The sequence below is a fragment of the Ornithorhynchus anatinus genome, chromosome 2, assembly GCF_004115215.2.
Source record: "Ornithorhynchus anatinus isolate Pmale09 chromosome 2, mOrnAna1.pri.v4, whole genome shotgun sequence".
Taxonomy (NCBI): Eukaryota; Metazoa; Chordata; class Mammalia; order Monotremata; family Ornithorhynchidae; genus Ornithorhynchus; species Ornithorhynchus anatinus.
In genome coordinates, this window is record NC_041729.1 from 40,602,117 (window position 1) to 40,626,166 (window position 24,050).

Consider the following 24,050-nt stretch of genomic DNA (forward strand, 5'->3'; position numbering starts at 1 on the left):
CTAGATCTAGAAGTCTACCCCAAATTCCCAATGTCAAAGTACCAGCCTTTCGTGGCCAAATTGAAGATCCCTCCTAGTTCTGAGTTTTGCCATTTTCCCCCCACACTTCTAAAGAGTGTAAAAGGGGCATCTCTCCTCCCACTGCACTGGAGTGGTGTAGGGGTGAGGTCTCCCAATGGCTGAAGGAAGGAGACCCCAGCCATGGAAGATGGTCCTAGAAATGCAGAAACAAACGCATTACTGTGCCATGTTTATCCTCTCCTCACTCTGTTCTGGCACTTTACCACCCCCTGCCCAGAGCTACTGAGCACTAAGGAAAGAATCCAGACCTGAGACTCTGCCATCTCACCCATAAAATGGGAATTTAAATTTTACCCTGTTACCCTTTGGAGACAAATGTGCTTATTTTATATGATACCTCCCTAGGTTGTTTTTTAATATACCTGTACAGAACTGCTGCAGCTATCGGCACCATATAAATGCATGGTTAGGAGTCTTGTAGAAACAGATTGGGCCTTCCCCACTTTAGCCATTTTGCTACTCCTTGCAAACCTGTCATTTTCATTCCATTTCAGCAGAATTGTGGCTAAAGAATTGGTTTCATAAAGTGGACTCCAGGTAGCAACACTGAGTAGGAAAGATTTGCTCACGACACCAGGAAATTATCTGCTCTTTTTGGCTTGTGGGTGCTCTATGATACTAGACTCCACACATCACAGGCAATGATATGGCATTATGTGCAAGTGCTTAATATGTACACAGTAATTATTCAATAAATAACATTGATCGATTGATTGAAATGCTCCTGAGTATTGGTAGAAAGGAAGTCGGCTTGGTGAGAACCTTGGTAGCTTACAGATGAGTGAGACTAGTTATGATGTTCACTGTTAGTGAGGAAGAAATCTTATGAGAGTGGGAAGTGAAGAAGTTGGTGGAACTAACAACCTTTGAGGTGTTAAGTAGAAAGGATGCAGTAGTGTGCAGGTTTACTACAGAAACCTTGGTATAATCACCAGAGATGCTATCGCCAGAGGCGTGCTATGGAACAGGACCCTCTCTCCACCACAGTGCTCCCAGATCAGTTCAGCTAGTTTAGGAGTTGATTTCTCTCATCTACTTTCTTCCCTGAAGGAACCGGTAGGTGCGTGGCACTTCACTGAATGTATCGGAAGCAGGTGCTGGAGCCTGCAGCCTGAATGGGACAAATATCAGGCCGGATGTTTACCCTGCCAATAAGTCAACAGAAAAGGAGGGAGGGAGAGACACTGTCTGTCTCTGGGAGCTCCATGATAGCACTTGTCTCCTTCGTAGAATGGCAGATCTTTAAGGGCCAGGGTCAGGTCTTTTCTTTCATATTTAGCCGAAGAGCTTAGTATGAGCTCTATGGGCATTTGCCTCCTCTGTAGTGTATTTTAAACTGACTAACTTATATGATGTGGGTGGAAGGATGGATTGTTCTCACATTAAGATGGAGGAATTATTGTCCCCCAAATCACAAAATTCACTAAATGAAAGAGTGGACCAATGGACTTGAAAAGGTTTTTGTCGGTGAAAAATCTCTTCAGAGATTGAGAGACCCAATTTGTTGCTCACATTGCTTATTTCAGCCTTCCCTGTTTTATTCTTTCCCTGCCCTAGCCCCCCAACCATGCTTTCCAAAAAGAGAATTCCTCACTGCAGGTTTTGATTTCATTCAAGAGACCAACTTGGCTTTACCCGCTCGGTGTTTCACATCCAAGAACATCTCGCTTCCATTTAAAGGCATGCACTCTGGAATTTGCCGGTTTACTTTCCTCATTGATAATTATGAGTATGACAGTTTTGAACTTTAAAAACGGAGAGGATTTTGATTTATGCCAAGGCATAAAATACTGTTTATAGTGAAAGCCAGGAGAATGCATCTTTGGCTAAATGCATTTAATTTTTTTTCAGGAAGAAAGAGATGGGTCTTGTCTTGAATTCCAAAAGGGAAATTTCAGAGATGGCTTCAAATTGAAGAGAGAAGGGCTTAACAGGACTCAGCCTGGCAGCACTTCTAATGGCCTTAGAGCAATGGACTGGCAGTCCTTCAAGGGATTATGTGACCTTAGAAAACTTTTTTTTTATGGAGTTTGTTAAGCACTTACTATGTGCCAGACACTGCTGTGCTTGGGTAGAATCAAGATAACCAGGTTGGACAGTCTCTGTCCCACTCAGTCTTAATTCCCATTTTACAGATGAGGTAACTGAGGCCCAGAAAAGGGAAGCGACTTGCTCAAATTCACACAGCAGACAAGTGGTGGGGCTGGGCATAAAATCTAGGTCCTCTGACTCCGATTCCCATGCTCTTTTCACAAGGCCACACTGCTTCTCTAACCCCTTGTCTGACGCCTCTTTCTCAGTTTCCCTACAAGCTTGAAAGAACAGAAATAATAGCGGAACCATTTCTGAAACACAAAATCAGCTAGTTTGGATTGATGGCTTCAGTACCCCAGAAACGATGTTGGAGATTGTGTTAGTGGTTTCTTTGGTTGCCAGGATCGCCCTGCTGCCACTGCGTCCTCATCGATTATCACTGCCTGTTTTTATGAATCACATTCATTTCAGCGCTTCTGTTAAATGAGTAGGAGGGCGTGCCGAGAAAAACACAAAGCTGCCTGCCTCAACGCCTCAGAGGCGCTGGGGAAACTGGCACCAAAGCAAGGGAATGCGGATGTTCTCTGGTGTGGTTAAGGCACCTTTGTGTTTGAGGCGGGTGGGTGTGTGAGTGAGCCTGTGCCAGTGGAAAGTTGTTGGAAATCTCAGGTTTGCTAGCACTTCTTCTCTGGACCCAAGTGTGATAGAGGATGAACAGCATATGTGTGCGTGTACATATTTATTGCCCATTTAAAACCAATTACATTTGGCAGCTTAGACCACCTCTGAGTCAATCAGATGGGAAACCGCTGAAGCCCTCTCTAAGTGAATGCTCCTGAAGAGGCCCTTCAAAGGAAAATTAGCATCTTTAAAAGCATTTTTGCTTTGTGTGTTGTTGTCTCCGAGCAGATCAACCCAGCAGTATAAAATGATTTTTTTTTTTAGTGTTGCTTGAGAGGACCAACTCTCAGAGTTTCCGTTTCAAAGTGCATGTCAACAGTCACAGCAGCTCTATTGAAAGATGGCAGTGCCGCAGTAAGTTGCAAGGTGTTGGGGGCCCATAGTTCCCAGTGGAGTGACTTCATTTTAAAATGAATTGGAGAGAGCCTGACCTTCTCCACCCTTCTACTGTCCCTGTGCCCTTTAACCCGAGAGCTGATGAGGGAAATTGATGAGTGAAATAACCCTCAGGCAAGCAATTTTAGTAAAATAGTAGCACAGTTTGGTATTCCCTTAGGCCAAATGGACTGCACGTTGTCGGTTCTGAGTAGAATGTAGTTGAGGTTGGGGAAGCTTTGTCTCTTCTCTTTCTCCTTCACATTTCCCTCCGGCAGAAAATGGTTCTTTAAATTCCAACCTGTGAACTGTTTCTCTGAAGATCAGGGACCTTACAAGCTCTCTTATGAGATGCCTTTTCCCTTAGGGGTCAGACCTGCCTTCTTCTTTCATTAGCCTCTAAATCATTCAATTCAAGTAATGAATACGCTTTCTATCCCCTTATGAGCATCATAAGGCACAGCAAGGGACAAGAGAGGGTATATTTTCTATGAGCTATGGGCTGTGGATTGGGTCATCAGGTGAATGAAAAAGGTTCTGCAGGAATGGGATGGAGTTCACCATGAATTATACCTGCTAATGTGTGATAAGAGTAGAATGAATAATTTGAGTCCTTTGGAAAAAAATCACTTAACCAATATTTTCAAAGCTCTTCTCATCACACCCTCTATCCAAGCACTTCACCAGAAGCAAAATAGAGTGAATTGAGTTTTCCCTTTCATCACTGCCTCTGTCCACCCTCTGTGGGGGTTGCTAATAATAGTAGTCAAGTTTCTCCAAGTGAACCATAGGGAGAATTAGCCCCTGCATAACATAGCCTTGGCTGTCTTATGGGGTGGCTTCTCATCCTCAAAGATAAGAGGAGCACTATTTTCAAGTTTTCTTTATCCATCCTTATTTCATTTGCAAAATGAGTTGTGCATCTGTCTGTACTTTTCTTGCACATATTCTTTACTTTATTTTCCTCTTGTTCTCATCTCTTCTATCCTTTTCTGTTCTTTTTGTTTTTCTGCCTGGCCTCCCATTCTTGTGATTTAAGCTTACTTTCTAGAGCTTGATGGTCTTCAGTACCCTTTTACATTCCTTCCTGGGAGAGCGTTTACTGATGATATTGAACACAATAATGCTCCTGGAACAATACTCTGAAAAATATAATGCACTTGTCCTAAAGGATAGCCTCCCGGTAGGGATCTTCCATCCATGAAAACTCTGTTCACATCTTAGTAAACCTGGGCTCATTCTGAAGACTAAGTTCACCCCATATGCAACCTCATATAAGCCTGACTGTTCCCCCTTGCCTCGTGACGCAAAACTGAGGGGAATCAGTGATCCTCATTCTGAAGATCACCTACTCCCATGCCTCAACTTGCTGACATCCCCTGATCCTAGCACAAAGGCAGTCGTGGTTCTTCCGGCATCAATCTCTCTTCCTCTTTGAAATTCTGGCTGCATGTAAGCGACCGAATGAAAAGCAGTGACATTTTAAATCTGAAAACCCCATCTTTTATTTATTTTCTCCAAACTAATGTGTAAATTATTCATTAAAGTTTATGTAGGTGATTGAAATACAAGGAGTTTGAATTGAGGAACGAAATTTATTTTAACAAGGAAGTCAATAAATGGGAAACATTGACTTTTTTTCTCCGTCTCCAATTAACGTGTGGTTTTTTTCCTCAGGCCTCATTATTTCCATGATACCAATTGGGTGTGTGGCCAGCTGGGATGGCTAGGCACCTCAAGCAGTAAAACCTTTACCACTTTTTCACTTTCTTAGCATCTCACTTTATCTTCACTTTACTTTTTTACTTTCCAGTCAGAATTTGACCCTCAGAAGAAGCAACCAAAGTACATCGAGCTTCTCGGTGGACAGTCTTATTTTTAAAGCTCTCTAGAGATAGGTGCACAATCTCCTTGTAGTTAACCTTTCCTTTATGTTTATGGCATATATTAAGCACTACTGCATGTAAACATAGGGTCAATACAAGGTTATCAGATCAGAGGCAGTCTCTGCCCCGCATGGGGCTCACTCTTATCCCCACTTTACAGGTAAAGAAACTGAGTCCCAGAGAGGTTAAGCGACTTGCCCAAGGGTACCCAGCAGACCAGTGGCAGAGTTGGAATTAGGAACCAGCCCGTGACTCCCAGTCCTGTACTCTTTTCACTAGGCCAACATACCAACACAGTGTGAAAGCAACCTAAATCTCTTCCTGCTGTTCACATCCATATCCTCTTATTCTGGCTTCCATCAAGGATGTATTCCTCTAAGTTTTTGTCTTACTCTTTGACCCAACAGAATCAGTAATTTCTGTTGGCTTCCTCTGGGATTCCAAATCCCAGAAAAAGAAAACTCGTGAAGTGTAGCCTCTTTCCTTCCAGGAGTTTAAAAGAGTAAAACTGAAGGCTGGGGAGTTTCTGCAACTCCAGAGTCACACACAGTATGCCACCACGATTCAGAGCCGAGGCCTGACTTTTCAAAAGCTGCTTTTTAAAGATGTAATTAATTATATTTGTGCCAGAGCAGGAGCATTGGGGCATTTTATGTCCCACAAGTGATAAATATGGATATGATATCAATTCTGTCTTCTCAGTAACATTCTCCTAGTGGAATGGACTTCAGCCCAGAGCCCGCACTTCACCCTCTTCAGCTGGAAGGATGGAAGCGTGAATTTAATCCTTGAACTTGTTTTTCCCTCTGATATCACAGATAGGTCTCTCTAGATATAAGCACATGCATTCTCGGTCATTTCTCAATAAACACACCAGATCCGCCCTGGGATGTCTGTTGAATTGTGGGTTGTTTCTTTGTGAGGGAAATTCCCTTCCTAACATTCTGCTGCTCACACTGGGACTACCTCTTTAGTGTTTCCTGCCCTCTGGAACAAATGCAGGCCTCGTTGAGCCTCCAAACAGAACGCTCATTTCGTTAAAAAGACAAGCACACAGATTCTAGTTTTGCACCAACATTGAGCCAGTTCATAAACTTGGGTCCCTTCTACTTTGGTAGTTTATGAAATCTGCAAAAGGCAGCATTTTGACATCTGTGGGAAAAGAGGGATATTTACTTCTCCAAGGTCAGACTGCATTTATTACCAAAATTTAATTTTTTTTTCCCATTGGACGTCTGAGATATATTAAAGGCAGTGCAATCTCTGACAGTGGTGAAATATTACCCCTGAAATATGGACAGTGAATTTTTGCTTTTCGTCCATAGGTTTTTATCCTTATAACATTCCATCTTAGGACTGTGTGGCCGCAAGAAGCTTAGAAGAATATTGGGGTCAGAGCTGCCAATTAACCTCTTGATTTCATAGTCTGATTACTCGATTAATCAAGGGCCCGGAGCCAGCAGCCATGATGGAGAGGCATTTTAGCTGCAGAATAACAGTGTCCAAAAGGACTGATCCCAGGGCCAGAGTGGTGAATGCTGGAAGGTAGGAGGAGAAGGAGAGGGATCCGGTAGTAAGGGAGAAACTGTGTGACTCAGGCCACGATCATCATCAGTGATATTTATGGAATGCTTACCAAATGCAGAGCACTGTTCTGAGCCCTTGGGAGAGTGCAGTATAATAGAGCTGGTAGACCAAAAGGGTTTTCTAAGACTGGCCACCTCTGCACCTCTACTGAGTCTTCATTATCAATCAGTGGTATTTATTATAATCAGTATAACACTGTACTAAGTGCTTGGGAGAGTACAGTACAAGAGAGTTGGTACACATGTTCCCTTCCCACAAGGATTATCCATAGGAGGGGAAGCGGAGTCATAAGGATAATAGAACTCACCAGATAATCCCCAAACCTCATGTTCTAGCACTTAGTACTGTGCTTTGCACAGAGTAAGCACTCAGTAAATAAGGATTGATTGATTAAGCGATCATTACAACAAGTTGTAAAATTGATTTCTCCCTCAAGATCCCCACTCCAGTGGGCAGCAGGAGGAAAGCAAGGACCACCATTATTCCCCAGAAATAGATATTTAGCTTTCAATAACCCAGAATTGAATCTTTTTTTCCCCTTTACCGGGTCCTGTAACTCTTCTCGTGAATTGAGTTTACAGACTGAATTTATCTCCAGGTTATACTTGGCAATCCATCAGGCGGGGAGATCTGAGCAAATGCTGTGGGCTGAACACTGGCCTACATGTCGTGGGGAGTAAGGGGAAGAACAGGACATTGCTTACCCTGAAATCAGGTGAAATAATAACAATAGTAAAAATAATTGTGGTATTTGTTAAGTGCTTTACTATGTACCAGGCACTGTATTAAGCACTGGGGTGGATACAAGCAATTAGGGTTGGACACCATCCGTATCCCACATGAGGCTCACAGTATTAATCCCCATTTGACAGATGAGGTAATTGAGGCACAGAGAAGTAAGTTTGCCCAAAGACCTACAGCAGAAAAAGTGGTGGAGCCAGGATTAGAACCCAGGTCCTTCAGACTTCTAGTCCCATGCTGTATCCTCTAGGCAACACTGCTTGTCAGGGAGGTCAGCATCAGGGTGAAAGGGAGGTCAGGGCCAGAAATTGAGCTCTCATTCCTCCTGTGGTCATGGGATAGTCTAGGGAGAGCCAAGCCCCTCCCCATAGAACTGCTGTTCAGTTGAAGGAAACAAGAAGGTCAGGACCTCACTTCTCTGGCATAGCAGACCCTCCTATGCTGACTCCCTTCCAGTTAGGTAATCCCAGATGCCCAGGAAAAGGCAGACTTCCAGAACACATGAGAGAGAAAGTGAGACTTGTTTGTTTACCATTTATGTGAACTCTATTTTTCCAGCCCCGTCCAAGACTGTTGATAAAGCGGACTGACTTGGGAGGCCTCTCCAGTGTGTGTTTAAGTAAAGCCAGACGCCGTAATTAATGGGGGATAAATCGAGGTTTAATTACTCGGAAGGCACCTTGGGTGAAAGATTCATGGTAATTGTTGTGTATCCTCTTGAAGGATTCACACTGCTGGCAGCTCCCATTACGGTAATAAAGCATGGGGTGAGTGGCATACAGTCCCCCAGGCCTCTTTTATGCAAAACTGTCCTGTTAAAGAAACAGATAGCAATGACAGTGAGCAGTTGGGCTGGGGTTGGTCCCTTCTTCCCCAATCCTGCTGGACTCTCAGGGTCATTTGACAGTCTTTCCAACCCAGTGGTGTGAGGTGACATGACCTTTTGCACTTTGGCTAAGGGGAAGGTTCTCTGATGTTTCCCTCTGAAGGATAATGGTAATCATAATGATAATAATGTGGTATTCATTAAGGACTATTCGTCAAGCACTGTACTTAAGCGCTCAAATAGATAAAAAGGTACTCAGTTCCACATGGGGCTCCCAGTCTAAGTGGGAAGGAGAGCAGGTATTGAATCCCCATTTTGCAGATGAGGGAACTGAGGCATAGAGAAGTGAAATGACTTGCCCAGGTTCACACAGCAGACAGGTGGAAGAGCCGGGGTTAGGTCCACCGATTCCCAGGCCGGGCTCTTTCCACTAGGCCACACTGCTTCTCTGTAGCAACTGTTTGTTGCTCTGGTTTTGGGGGGCGGGGAGGAGTTCCCAACAAGGCCCAATGGCGTACTTGAAGGTGCCACTTATAACGCCTGTTGGAGGTTTTCCCGTAGGGCAGGATTGCTGTCCTAAGATTGCCCAACATAAACAGGGTGAAGATTATCAGCCAGGAGGTGTGGATTTGTGTCCCATGGTAGACCTGGTGCATCCTGAAATGTGAGAGAGGATAATAGCTTTAAATTGGGAAGCTGCCTTCCTGTTGGAAATAGCTAATACCTCTTCACTCCCAGAAGTAGGGCATGTGGCCAATTTGTGATCTTCTGGGTTTCCATGCCGCTGAATCCATTCCTTTCTCTCCAGAGCCAGGAGGGAGTTCTCTAGCTTGGCAGTTTAAGTGATGTGGATTGGTGGGAGCTCACGGCGCACATGTGGCCTCTACAACTTTTTGCTGCCCCACTGTAGGCTTTGCTCACCTTTCTGCCTTGAGTTTAGTGAATGAGAGGAGTTGTGGGGGTGGCGAAAAGAAGTGTTTAATTGTGGTGTGCGAGAAGCAATGTGGTCTCGTGGATAGAGCACGGGACTGGGAGTCAGAAGGAATTGGGTTCTAATCCCAGCTCCACCACTTGTCTGCTGTGTGATCCTGGCCAAGTCACTTCCTTTCTCTGTGCCTCACTTGCCTCATCCGTAAAATGGGATTAAGACTGTGAATCCTTTGTCTGACTGGGACTGTGTCTAACCAAATTAATCTGTATCTACTCCAGAGCTTAGTACAGTGCCTGGCACATAGTAAGCGCTTAACAAAAACCAAATAAATAAAAAAAGACACCCTAAAATGTTCAAGCCCCTTCATGAAATCGTGTCTCTCTTTCCTGCCTCGCAGAGCTGAAGAAGCAGGTGGAGAGTGCGGAGCTGAAGAATCAGCGACTGAAGGAGGTCTTCCAGACCAAGATCCAGGAATTCCGGAAAGTCTGCTACACCCTGACAGGCTACCAGATTGACATCACAACCGAGAACCAGTACCGACTCACCTCGATGTACGCGGAGCACAAATCGGACTGCCTGATCTTTAAAGTAAGCCTCCATCCCCACCCTCCCTCCCTCCGCCCCCAGCTCTGCTGTTGGTTAATGTTTGATAAAGCTGTCAGCTCACGCTTTCCGTTCTAATTGGTAGAAGAAATCAAGTCATTAGTCCTTGATAAATGAGTGCTTCTCCACTGGCGCCGGTCCCCCAGATCAGAATGCTGAATGCTGCATGTGTCAGCTGGGTGTTGTTAGCGGTCCCTTGTCAGGACCGTGTTAAGGCAGTGGCGGGTCCTGGGGAAAAATTACGTTACAGAGACCCTGCCCTGCCTTGAGTTTGACCAGTCCCTGACCCATCCTCGGTTTTTCTCTGGAGTGGTCTAGTGTGGCAGCACACTGGGTGTGGGAAGATGCTGATGGAATGTGTACCTCTGCTCCCTGGCTGACTCTTGCTTTTAAAATTCTGCCCTGAGTAGTAACTAGGAGATGGGAAAGGGCCTGGCAGCGTCTGAGGAGTCCTGACTGCGTATATACAGAGGAATCTGGGCAAACTGCCTCTTCTGCCTGATGGACAAAGCAATGCTTCCCGCTGGTAGCTTGGCAGTCTGGTGACCTGGGTCGGGGGGAATCTTTCAGGGAGACACGCCACCCTTTGTTGATCTTTACTACCCCGAACTGGTGCTGTCCTTCTAACACCAGGGTTTGTTGCTCTGGAATAATATTTCAGCGTTGGGGTAGGGCTGTTATATATAGGAGAGTGTCAGCTTTCCTTGCTGAGAACAGGGCAGAAATCCTAAGATCCTTGAGGGCAAGGATTGTATCCGCTGATTGTATCGTATTCTCCCAAGTGACTAGTACAGCATTCTGCCCATAGTAGACACTCACCTTTTGATTGATTGAATGAGTGATTGATTTAATTAGGCTTGAAATACTGGGATGAAGGAGTGTGGTCTAGTGGAGACGGCAAAATCCCAGCTCTGCCACTTGCCTGCTTTGTGACCTTGGGAATGTTTTTTAATTTCTCTGTGCCTCAGTTACCTCACCTAAAATGGAGATTGACTGTGAGCCCCATGTGGGACGTGGACTGTGTCCAATCTAATTATCTTGTATCTACCCTAGTGCTTAGTACAGTGCCTGATACATAATAATCACTTAACAAATACCATAAAAAATAGGCCAAGGAATTAAAGTTAGAGTAAGAAGACTTTCCAAGTGAAGATGGTCAGTCTCCCAGTCCAGTGGTTAACTAAGGGAAACTGTAAAATCTCCCACTCTTGAAAAACAGAATATAGTTTTGTATAGCTGGAATGAAGGAAGTGCAGCTGTTTGATTGCAGGGGGTGAGTCAGATCAGAGTCTTCTAAACTTTATCAATATGGATCACAGTAAATAAGACAGTATGCCTGGTGGAGAGAGCACAGGCATGGGAATCAGAAGGATGGTACTAATCCCAGCTCTACCAATTGCTTGCTGTGTGACCTTGGGCAAGTCACTTAACTTCTCTTTGCCTCAGTTTCCTCACTGTAAAATGGAGATACCTGTTCTCTCTCCTACTTAGACTATGACCCCCATGTGGGACAGGGGCTGGGTCTGACCTAATTCACCTGTACCTACCCCAGGGTGTGATACATAGAAAGTGCTAAACAAATACCATTATTATTATTACTAAATACCAAGTGTGGCTTAGTGGAAAGAGCATGGGCTTGGGAGCCAGAGGACATGGGTTCTAATCCCGGCTCTGCCACTTATCTGCTGTGTGACTTTGGGCAAGCCACTTAACTTATCTGGGCCTCAGTTACCTCATCTGTCAAATGGGGATTAAGACTATGAGCCCCACGGGGGACAACCAGATTACCTTGTATCTACCCCAGTGCTTAGAACAGTGCTTGGCATATAGTAAGTGCTTAACATGCCATAATTATTATTATTATTAATAAATACCATTTAAAAATCCATCTTGGAGAACTTAGACTGGAGATCCTGGGCATATGCCATAAAAGCCAGGATGGCACCCTTGAGGCCCTCCAAGATCAAATCAGGATGTTGAATGAACCCCACAAGAAAGAAAAATCTGTTCTAGATGACACTTCAAGGACCAGTTCCATTACTACAAAACTGTGAACCTCTGAAGAATATTTTGCCCATTGGAACTGTGCCTTAAAATCACAGGACTCAGTGGTATTCAGAAGTCTAGACTGCTGAAATCTATGTCCTCCCCTCCATGGTCATACTCAAGTCTTCCCAGACTCCCTCTCTCGTAGCTCTGCTCTAAACTCTGAACGAGAGATGTCATGAAAAATGAATCACTCCAGGCCATCAACACTTCTACCATTTCCCAGCGCTAAGACAGAGAATCAAGCCAAACCTCCAAGCCAACCAGCTACAGTTTACAGTGCAATTGAGAACACTTGCACTTCCCTCCCTGGGAGCTGCAGTTAGCACTTAAATTCATTCAGTCAGTCAGTCATATTTATTGAGCACTTACTTTGTGCAGAGCACTGTACAAAGCACTTGGGAAAATACAGTACAACAATAAACAGACACATTCCCTCCCCACAACGAGCTTACAGTCTAGAAGCAGGGAGACAGACAGCAATACAAATAAATAAATTGCAGATATGTACATAAATGCAGTGAGGCTGGGAGAGGGGAAGAACAAAGGGAGCAAGTCAGGGTGATGCAGAAGGGAGTGGGAGAAGCAGAAAGTGGAGGGCTTAGGCTGGGAAGGTCTCTTGGAGGAGACGTGCCTTAAATTTTATCTGCTTCTGGCCATGCCTTCTCCGGGTCTAAGTAGCTGGCTTAGGCAGGTGGAGCAAAAGAGTTGAGACAGTCATAACCTGACAGGAACAGTGACAAGCAACAGCTGGAGTTTGTACCTACTGATGGGATGGCGGGGTCAGCCATCAAAGAGTCAAACTGGGTAATGAGCTGCGGGTTATAAGTGGAGCTCCAAGACCAATAAGGCCCTTTAGAGGGTCATGTTGAAAGGGACAAGAATATCTGGCCTTCTACTCTGTCTAGGGCTCCACAACACAAAGGTAAGATTGCTGTAATAATAATAATAATGTTGGTATTTGTTAAGTGCTTACTATGTGCAGAGCACAGTTCTAAGCACTGGGGTAGATACAGGGTCATCAGGTTGCCCCACATGAGGCTCACAGTTAATCCCCATTTTACAGATGAGGTCACTGAGGCACAGAGAAGTTAAGTGACTGCCCACAGTCACACAACTGACAAGTGGCAGAGCAGGGATCTGAACCCACCCCCTCCTCTACTTTCTGAGATGGGAAGGCAATATCCAGAGGGAGGGGAAGTGGAAGGGAAAAGGGAAACAGCGTGGTGTAGTAGAACAGCACAGGCCTGGCAGTCAGAGGACGTGGGTTGTAATCTCTGCTATGTGACATCAGACAAGTCACTCAATTTCTCTGTGCCTCAGCTACCTCATCTGTGAAATAGAGATGAAGAGTTTGAGCTCCATCTAGGACAAGGACAGTATCCAACCTGATTGTCTTGTACCTGATTCACTTGGTATATTGCTTGGCACATACTAAGCACTTAACAAATACCCTTTTTTTTTTAAGTGACTGGACTAGGGTGGTATGGCAGTGTGATGAGGCAGGTGAGAGGTCCAAGTAGACCCAAGGCTCCTCCCTTCCAGGCTTGGGTTTAGGCTTGGACTTTAGGTTAAGCCATTTTGAAGAGCTGATAATAATATTCCAAGCATTGTACTAAGCACTGGGGTAGAGACAAGATAATTAGGTCAGACACAGTAGGAGGGAGAACAGATATTTAATCCCCACTTATTGTAAATTGTAAAGGAAATTAAGGCATGGAGAATGATTTGTCCAAGGTCACACAGCAAGTACATGGCAGAGCCTGGATTAGAACTCAGGCATTAGCGTGCTGGTTCATTAAAAAGAGCCACTGATATGTAGTGCTTCTCCCTCGGTTGATCCAGAGATGGCCTAAATCACTTCTAGCTCTTACTGCTTCCCTACCCATAGGGATTAGAAAGTTGGGACAGTTCAACTGAGGAATAAGGAAAGGAAGTAATAACAAAACCATCATCCCTTCTAGCACTATCCAATCTGGTCTTATTTTAACAACTCCTTAGTAGTACATTTCATTTTTAAAGACATTTTAAAAAGATATGTTTGTCTCCAGGTGTTACTAAACAGCCAGTATATTATGACAAATTTTCAGATTAACAACCGTAAATAACAGGGTCCTCTGTGTTTTGTTAAAATGAAAATTTACTTGAGCATCTTTCTTACAAAGAGCTTAGCATGCTTTTAGAGGCATTGTGTATTTTGTTCTAATATCTTGATGAGACAGGAATTTGTAAGGATTTTTATCACCATTTTACAGATAGTCAAACTGGAAAAATGTCTTAAACCCTTTAAACCTCAAATTCATTGTCAGTGGTGGAAACGGGTCTAGGACTACAGACTTCTGACTCCATTATATTCGGAAAGAGGGTTCCCTCATGAAAGAAGAGAGGCTGGTCCCACTTGTGGCTCACTGTGACTCCAGTTCAGTTATGGAGTGGGTGAGAAGTAAAATCAACTGGGCTCCTGGCAGGCTTTTGGAGGTTTCTGTTCCCAGGACACCATAGACTTACAACTCAGCAAGAGGATCAGGTTTGACTCTAGAGAATGAGGAGTCTGTCAGAAGCTCCTCTGGTGCAGCTCTGGAGAGCTGCCTTGAAAGCATTGATCACTATGCTGGCCTTAGTCTAATCAGGGTCCTTGTTGTTCCAGAGGTCCAGATTGTGCCCTAGCCTTCCCATCCCAAATGAAAACTGTCTTTTAAAAAAGGGAATTGACTCTTGCCAGTGAGTGGCAGGAAGGAACAGAGCCAACCCCTTTTTTCTTTTGATCCCAAGAGTTTGACTGGATTTAGCCTTTTCTCTTTTCCCTAGCCTTCTTTGCCCTTTTAGGAAATGAATGGGGAGAGTACTTTCTAGAGTCTTAATATTCCTTTTGGGAAAAAAGGAGAAAGGGGGTAGGAGAAAATAAACCCCAGAAAACTTGAACTTTCTTTCCCGATCTCATTTACTCCTTGATCAGCTGCCTTCCCCAAGCATGAAACCCAAGAAACCTGCCATTCAAATTCACTGCGGGATGAACACCTCTCTCCTTGCTCATTTACTGCCTACTCTAGATGCCAAATGCAAGCCAAGTCTTGGAGCTGGATGCCAGCCTCACGCTAAGGCTGTGTGTTGATGCTGACATCTCAAAGCGGCATGTGGCTCGGGGGTGGTAGCCACATTTTCATTAACTTGAAGTGGTCGGAGAGCAGGATGTTGCTCGTGTTGATTTCTCTCTCTCAATTTATAGCATATAATTAGACCTTAAGAGTCTTCCTGCTCCTACCTGGTTTCTGCAGGTGCCGAAGAACTTTAGGGCCCCGGGAGGAACTTCTGAACCACTTTCAGAGAGTTTAATGTCATCACATCCTTTACCTTTAATCTTTCAAGGAGGCTATAAGGTGATTTCCAAACCTAGCCAGGTACTGCCGGTTACCCACAGTGTTGGAGCACCTCAAGAGCAGGGATGTTCCAAGCAGGAAATACTGTTAATATTAGTGGTATTTAAGTGCTCACTGTTTGCCAAGCACTGATCAGGCCAGACCCCAGCCCCTGTCTCACCTGGGGCTCACAGTCTCTGGAGGAGGGAGAACAGGCATTTAATCCCCATTTTACAGATGAGGAAACTGAGAGTCAGAGAAGTGAAGTGACTTGCCTGTGAGTGCACCAGTATGGTGCGAGCTGAGCTCCAGCAGAAGCCCAGTGGTCCTGCTGCACTCAACAGCTGAGTTTGTCAAGTTGAAGAATGTCAGAGGCCACCTGGGGAATCCCAGCCCCCTGTGTGGGTCTGGAAGGTCAGTGTAGGCAGGGAATGTATCTTAGGCAGAGAATGTATCTCTTTATTGTTATATTGTACTCTCCCAAGTGATTAGTACAGTGCTCTGCAGACAGTAAGCTCTTGATAAATACGATTGAAAGAATAAATGAATGAATGACTGGGGAGAGCTGGCCTGCACGTCAGGGCACCTAGAGCCCAGCATCTGACTCAGACATAGGCAAAAGATACTGGATACTGAATGATACAGCGGTAAGACAGTGGGAATCTGGAATGGCTGTTGTTAGTGTCCAGTAGGGAGAGATTTTTGGTATTATAAACCTAGCATCCCATTAAGTAACCGGACAGACTGTGTAAACAGACACAGACACACACACACACCCAGATGCGTGCCCATGAACGCACACATTATTTTACAAGCTGCCCGTGAAGATTCGTAGACCCCAGAGCTGTACAATTTCAAGACTGGTGGAAGAACTGTGGATTCATAGGCTAGTTTTGCCCTGCGGCAGGATAGAAAAGAATAGGGTGAGCAGGACCAATTTGGCCAGTATTTTCCTGCAGCAGAGAGACATTTGAGAATGGAATTGGTGTCCTCTGTTAATGGCTTTGAGGAAATTTGGATGAAAGCAAGCAGTAAAAGGCAGCAAGTTCCTAAAGGGGCGGCTTTGGAGGAAGTTCCCCTCAGGCTAAAGTTTGCTGCAATCCCCGCGCTCTCTCATTGTTAACTGAGGCAGGAGGTTTTATTGGTTGTGGGTATTTTGACTGCTGCCCATCATTTCTCCTTGGCATCAGTACTCTTCATGATTAACATTAATGAATTTCCTCCATCCATCTTGGCTCAGCACTTGGGCTTGCCACCTTGCCGTATCGACTAGATGTTGTGGCTGAGGTGCTTGCCTATGCAGAAGCTGTCTCGGTGGTGACCGTTTGAGAGATGGTGAACAGGGGTGCCAACTTTTCACTTTGAGCGGCTCAGGTTTTGGAGCTTGGTGGTAGCTCCGTCACAATGGAGGCATTGTAACGTAGCTTCAGAGGAGCAGTGTGGCTTAGTGGATAGAGCAAGGGCCTGGGAGTCAGAAGGACCCGGGTTCTAATTCTGACTGCTGCATGTATGCTGTGTGACCTTGGGCAAGTCGCTTCACTTCTCTGGGCCTCAGTTACCTTATTGGTAAAATGGGGATTAAGACTGGTAGCCCCCATGTGGGACAGCGACTCTGTCCAATCTGATTAACTTGTATCTTCCCCAGCACTTAGAACAGTGCTTGGCACATAGTAAGCAGTACCTAGTAAGCACTTAGCAAGTACCATACTTATTAATTATTATTATTAATGGAGAGGGCGGGCTGTGGCATCAGGCAGGGGAGGGGCGTGGTGGCTCCAGACTACTTGTGCTCATGGTCCCCAGGGTCGAGACTGGCCTCAGGCCCGGGACTGGGCTGGCAACCATATCCTGCCAGCAAGGGTAAGGGATGGTACTATCATCTTTCTTCTACCACCAGTAGAAGAGTGGAATGGATTAGCTATGATGTCAAGCCTATTTTTTTCTGTGAGTTGGGGGGTGGGTGGGAGGGTGGAGTTTGTGGCTTTTGATAAGCGCTCACTATGTGTCAGTCACTGTACTAAATGCTGGGGTAGGTACAAAGTAATTAGATTGGACAAAGTCCATGTCCTACATGGGGTTCACAGTCTTAATCCCCATTCTACAGATGAGGTAACTGAGGCAGAGAAGTTAGGTGATTTACCCAAGGTCAGTCAATTGTACTTATGGAGCTCCTACTGTGTGCAGAGCACTGTACTAAATGCTTGGGAGGGTACAAGAGAAGCACCGTGGCTTAGTGGAAAGAGCACAGGCTTGGGAGTCAGAGGTTGTAGGTTCTAATCCCGACTGCTACTTATCAGCTGTGTGACTTTGGGCAAGTCACTTAACTTCTCTGTGCCTCAGTTACCTCATCTGTAAGGGCACGCTGAGAAGCAGCGTGGCGCAGTGGAAAGAGCACGGGCTTTGGAGTCAGGGCTCATGAGTTCGAATCCCAGCTCTGCCACTTATCAGCTGTGTGACTGTGGGCAAGTCACTTCACTTCTCTGTGCCTCAGTTCCCTCATCTGTAAAATGGGGATTAAGACTGTGAGCCCCACGTGGGACAACCTGATTCCCCTGTGTTTACCCCAGCGCTTAGAACAGTGCTCTGCACAAAGTAAGCGCTTAACAAATACCAACATTATTATTATTATTATTAAAATGGGGATTAAGACTATGAGCCCCACATGGGACAATCTGATTACCTTGTATCTACCCTAGTGCTTAGAACAGTGCTTGTCACAGTGCTTAACAAATACGATCATTATTATTATTACAATATAACAATAAACAGGCACATTTCTTGTCCACAGTGAGCTTACAGTCTAGAGGGGGAGACAGACATTAATATAAATAAATTACAGTGGCGGAGCCAGGATTCGAACCCAGGTCCTTCTGACTCCAGGCCCATGCTCTATCCACTAGGCCAACCTGATTCTCATATGGGTCAGTCATTGCCCTCTGGTTTACATGTAATTTTTGCCTCCGCTTGGGAACGTGACCTGCATCTGCCAGATATAGGCAGAGCACTCATGGGGCCAAATTAAAGCGTGTCCTAAGTCTTGCATGTATTGGTTCCTCAGGATACGTGTATGTCTCTGTGAGTATGTCTGTCTGTGGGAATGTGTATCTCACTGTGCCTCTGCACGAAACACTAGAATAGAAAGAAGACCAGGTTTTGATAGAGTGCCATCTTTCAGCAAGCGTCTCGCACACTTGCACACCCAATCAAAAACAACAATGGAGCTCATCGGTGGAAAGGGCCAGGCACAGAGCTGCTGATTAAAGATCGCAGGCCTCCGCTCACTCCTCAGTCTTGTTAATTATCCATTATTTTATTTTTATATTTTGTTTTCAATTTTCTGGTGGGGCTTTTGGAGGATTCATTCCTTGCCCAGCTCTGGGAGACACAGCAGTTTGTATCTTAGCATGACGTCTCCTGTCAAACGAGCTGGATTTAGAATTGCAGAAAAGGTCAAAGAACCTTTTTTTTCCCCTGGAGCTGTAATCAAGGGCTCTGAAACAGGGATCTGTCAACCAATCTGTGTGGGGTTATAAAGACTAAAGAGTCTGTTTGAAGCCCCCTCTGCTTCATTTTGGCTCTCTCCTCGCACCTCCTGTACTGCACCGCCGTCTGCGTCAGCCTGCCACTGTTTCAGCTCATCTCAGCCTCCCACATAACCCCCCAAATTTGCTGATTTATCTTTGTCTCACTACTCTCCGCTTTATGCCTTAGTCACTAAATAATTTTCTTTCATCTTTAATGAAGTTGATCTGAGAACTGTTCTCTCTTCTTGAATGATAGTACAGCCCAAGCATCCTAATCCCCCTCCTGGCACTGTTTTTCCACCCAATCGGTTTATTTTGAAGAGGCTGAACCCAGCACAAGCCCATTCAGCGTTGGAGGGGTTGGGGTGGAGGATAGGCAACTCAAGGACACTGTCACCAGGGTCAGACGGAACAGTTCCAAAATTACATTGGGGTAAAGCTGCTGATTCCCACTTTTACCCTTTTTTTGATCAGCTCGTTGATAGGGAGACACGGAGCACGGTGAGGAGGAGTCCCCCACCGTCTCCGCTCCAGTTAGGGAGCGGAAGCAGGTGTCCTGGGCCACACATTCATTCATTCATTCAATCGTATTTATTGTGTATTTACCATGGCAGTATATCTCTGGAGTCCCATGTCCATCGCTTCCTGGGGCAGAGTTAAACGAGGAGCAGGGCGATGTCTAAGTAGTCCTGAAGGACAAGGGATTCTTCAGAAATTCTAATGATCCTGCCACAGGCCAAGTCTAGCCTGTCCAGCCAGTAAATTCAGGGATGGCAATTTTTCCCACTTTTGCCTCTGTTTGCCCTTTGTCTGGGTCACAGAGAGCCCTAATAATCATACTCGAAGTCTGTAGGATCCCATACCCCTCCGACCCCTGGAAGAAAATATTGCCAGTTGTCTTAGAACCTCTGTCTGAGATATCAGTGCCCACATCCTGATTATAAAGCAAAGAAAGGTAGCAGGGGAGAATTTCTCTTAATGACCCACTCTCTCTCCTTTGGCTGTGCTTCCTGAGGAGGGAGAGGAGGGAGCAGCATTGAGAAGCAGCCAGGGGTAAAGGTCATGAAACCAGTTAAAATATTCAGGCCATAATGAAACAGCCCTGTCTGCTTCTACAAGCTAAAACCTTTTGCCAAGGAGAGCCAGAGAGTCGGGTCATTCATCAACCTGAGTTTGCTCTGTGTGGGGCAGATTTGCTGCTCATTCTCTTTCCATCCTCTCCCTGCCATTAAAGACAAAGATACTTTCCCATTCTCAGGCTGTATTTGTGATCGTCAGAGCATCTGAGTCCATTTTCCCATTGATTGTTCCTTGGGCCCCATCTATCCCTGTGTCAGGGCAGCAATTAGGGAAAAAAATCCCCTCTTTGATCTCGCAAGCCCTGTCTAGGTTCAATGTGTCAGGGCCATCAGGCCCCAGCTGTTAACACCACCGATGGCCTTATTCACCTGAGCGGTCACTGCGGACAACAGCATCTAGCTGAAGCCCCCCTGCCTTTCTCAGCATCTGCTTCTTTCATTACAGCCATAACAATAATTAACCTAATTGCTGACTCGTCTGGCTTTGCACAACTTAGGGATGGAGGGTGTGTCCTTTTCCAGTGAATTTGGCTCACAGAGACCAATCCACCAGTCATACCCAGGGAGACCTCAGGACTGGTCATAATAGGGTACTAATGTGGTTGGGTATGCTTGGGAGGGTGCTAGGCTTTGCCTTTCTTGAAATCGAAAGTCCCCTCACTCTCATTCTAAGCCATCGCAGGCAGATGAGCAATTTGATCATTCTTTCATGGAAAGAGAGTCTGGCCTTCCTTTGGTAACCCATTTTTATATCTAATAGTCCTCCTAGGCAGTATCGTACTATCCCTCTGCACACAGTAAAGGCTCAATAAATATGATCGATTGATTTGATTTGTTTAATTGATTGACTGATTGATTCTTTTTATCTCAACAAAGCCTCCACTACTGCAGGATAAACCACTTTCTCATGGTGGTTAGTAAAACCCTTTGTGGGCCGGAGGATTGCTTCTAGTCAGAGAAAAGAGATTTGGTGTCTGCTTTGGGTTAGAGAAAAGTGCTCTCGTGTTTGATTTTAACAGTCCATTAGATTTTTTTTTTTCCTCCTAGGCATTTTAGGAAAATTTCACTCCTCCCTTCACTGATGATGGTTGTTGGTTCAGTGCTCTGCTAGCAAAAGAATGCCATCCCCATTACTGATATTTCAGAACAGGTCCCTTTTTTTTGCCCAAGGTAACACAAAGGACATAGCAGTTTGGAGGGGGAACCAAGATTCCTGGCCACCGGTTTCCTGCTCAAGTCCCTAGACGACTCTTCTTGCCCTGTTGATTTCCAGTCCTTTTCCAGAACAGCTCACACACAGGGAAGAAAGATTCTGAAAGTAAAAGGCTTGGGGAGTAACAACTACTTATCGATTTTACATGGTCCTGGCTGAGCTGAAACAGGGATGATCCAAAGGGTACAGTAGGTCCCTTGTACAGTCGTGAATCTGCAAAATAGATTCAGCAGCCCTTCTCTAACCCATCCTGGTGCTGTTTCCTGCTCAGTTTATTACATAACCAAGAAGAGGAGGAAAGCTTGAAAAAAACTCACATAATTTTCCTGGGCCAGTATCGAATGCCCAAAAATCCATCTGGCTCAGTTGAGGAACATTAGAGAATGCTAATTTGGAGCTGAGTTTATAGCCCTTAATTTTGGCATATCAATGCCCAGAGCAATTCAGATCAATCAATCAATCAAGGTGTCATTTCTCATTTTTTGCTTGCTCAGGCTCGCTGCTGGGGAGAGGGCGTAGTTCTCATCCTTTCAAAATAAAATTGTGTTTTTCGGCTCTATTGCACCTTCTTCGGTTTTTGCACTCGAAGGGCACTCCAAGTCGTCGCCAATCTCTTTGTCAGAGTGATCTGGAGATGCAGCAGCCAGCCCTAAGAACACGTCTCCCATTTCCTGCCTCTCCAATTCACCAACCCAGGCAGGGCACCAGGCTGTTGGCCATCACTTACCTAGGCGATGAGCCAGACATCAGTTTCCCTGTCTGCCACCGTCATCCTTGCTTAGGACCAACAGAAAATGGATTTGCACTCGGTAAAAAGTCAGTCGCCTTCAGTTGGAAGCGTTTTGTGCCAAGCCGGTGGTCAGGCCATGTTGTGGTGACGAAGAGTTTCCGTTACACCTGTCGTATTTTGATACATTTGCTAGAGGGGCTGAGAGTGTTTGGTTATTGGAGGAGGGTGGAGGCGTTGAAGAGCTGCATTTCATCACCAACTGTTGATTGGCAATTGTTTTAAATTAAAATCCTGGGGACCCAGATGGCCACATTGTGAATTGAACAAACAAATCTGGGCTTTGTTCCCTCTGCGGCCCAGACAAAGAGCGGAATAGTTTCCACACATTAGAAGCCTACCTTGCGTGGGTGGAGCCTAACTATAATCTGTATCTGGTCCCCAATTAGTTTTTTGAACAAAGAATGAATATAGCAGGAACCTAGCACTGAATCCATGGCGTAATGGATAGACCACAGATTCGGAAGGTCATGAGTTCCAATCCGGGAACTGCCACTTGCCTGCTGTGTGACCTTGGGCAAGTCACTTTACTTCTCTGTGCCTCAGTTACCTCATCTGTAAAATGGGGATTGAAACTGTGAGCCCCAAGTTTTAACCACCCCAGCGCTTAGTACAGTGCCAGGCACAGAGTAAGTGTTTGACCAATTGTCTTGTTTTATGCTGTCGAGGCGACTCCATGGATGCATCTCTCCCAGAACGCCTCGCCTCCATCTGCAGTCATTCTGGTAGTGGATCCACAGAGTTTTCTTGGTAAAAATACAGAAGTGGCTTGCCATTGCCACCTTCTGTGCAGTAAACCTAGTCTCCACCCTCGATCCTCTCCCATGCCGCTGCTGCCCAACACAGGGGAGTTTTGACTTATAGCAGATTGCCTTCTGATCGCTAGCCACTGGCTGAGCCAGGAATGGAATGGGTATGCCTGTGTTGACTCTCCCTCCCATAGCCGAGACTGGTAGAGTACTGGAAACTCTCCAGGTGCCATCCTGAGAGGGGGTTTAGCAAATACCATTATTATTATTATTATTATGCTGGCACTCTGCACATGGAGGGTGCTCAATAAATTCTGTTGACTGACTGGCAAGTTCTGATATTGGTTTGCTGTTTCCCAACAGCAAGTCTTTCCATCAGTGCTACTAGGAACTATATGCTATTGGCACCTGACCAATTTCTCTATTTCATTTTGATTATTTCTCGTTCCTGCAACAGGATTATAAGACTTACTTTCACCATTCCATCAAGTGAAGGGTAAAGTTGAGGGTGATACATTGGTTCCTAGAGAAATTGGTTTGTTGTGTGATTGATTCACTGTTTGTCTTCTTTGTGTTAGCCCAGGTTGATGTAAGCTGTTTTACTTGCTTTGTATAGTGCTAGGAACAGTTCCAGGCACATATGAACAGGTAAATTCTATTGATGATGATTGTCAAATAATAATAATATAAATCAGTGGTTATCATTTTTTGGATATCAGTGGTTTATCCCTTTTTTGTTTTGCAGAAACAAGGGTGTGTGTGTGTGTGTGTGTGTGTGTGTGTGTGTGTGTGTGTCTCCCCTCTCCATCCCCTTCCCCTATTCCACAAATTCCCCTTTTGTGTTACCCCCCGATTCTTACATTTGGAATTTAATAAATACCCCTTGGAATGGTCTTCATCCTAGACAGTATGCCTCAAATGGCGCGGCTTAGTGGCAAGAGCCCGGGCTTGGGAGTCACAGGTCATGAGTTCTAATGCCGACTCTGCCATTTGTCTGGGTGACCTTGGGCAAGTCATTTCACTTTTTCCCTCCCCATTCCCCCTCCACCTTCTGCTCTCTCCCCTTCCCCTCCCCTCAGCACTGTGCATATTTGTATATATTATTACCGTATTTATTTTATTAATGATGCGTATATCTCTATGATTCTATTTATCTTGATACTGTTGTTTTGTTCTGTTTTGCTTTGCTGTCTGTCTCCCCCGTTTAGACTGTTATTGGGCAGGAATTGTCTCTATCTGTTGCCAAATTGTACATTCCAAGTGCTTAGTACAGTGCTTAGCACATAGTAAGTGCTCAGTAAATACTATTGAATGAATAGAGGTAAACTCCCCCACCCCAGGGAAGGGTATCTCAAAGGAGACTAACTTGGCTATGGCTGTAGAAGTTCACTTAGGCTTGAGTCTCCTAAATTTTCTCCTCAAGAAAAGTGGGGATGACATGAGTTCCTGTCCCTTGCTTTGCCTGTCTGCGTGGAAGCATGTAACACTATTAATAAATGCAGAACGAAGGCTCTTTCTCTTGGATATAATGCTATTCTTTCTCTCCAGCAG

The 24,050-nt window shown here is 45.2% G+C and overlaps 1 protein-coding gene across 1 annotated transcript in view; it reads left to right on the forward strand.

Annotated features, from left to right (window-relative positions):
- Positions 1–24,050, forward strand: part of MAD1L1 (mitotic arrest deficient 1 like 1) — a 575,141-nt gene that overhangs the window by 420,328 nt on the left and 130,763 nt on the right. The window contains exon 17 of the mRNA XM_029056371.1: positions 9,540–9,730. Coding sequence (XP_028912204.1) covers positions 9,540–9,730 — 191 coding nt within the window. The remainder of the gene's footprint in view (positions 1–9,539; positions 9,731–24,050) is intronic.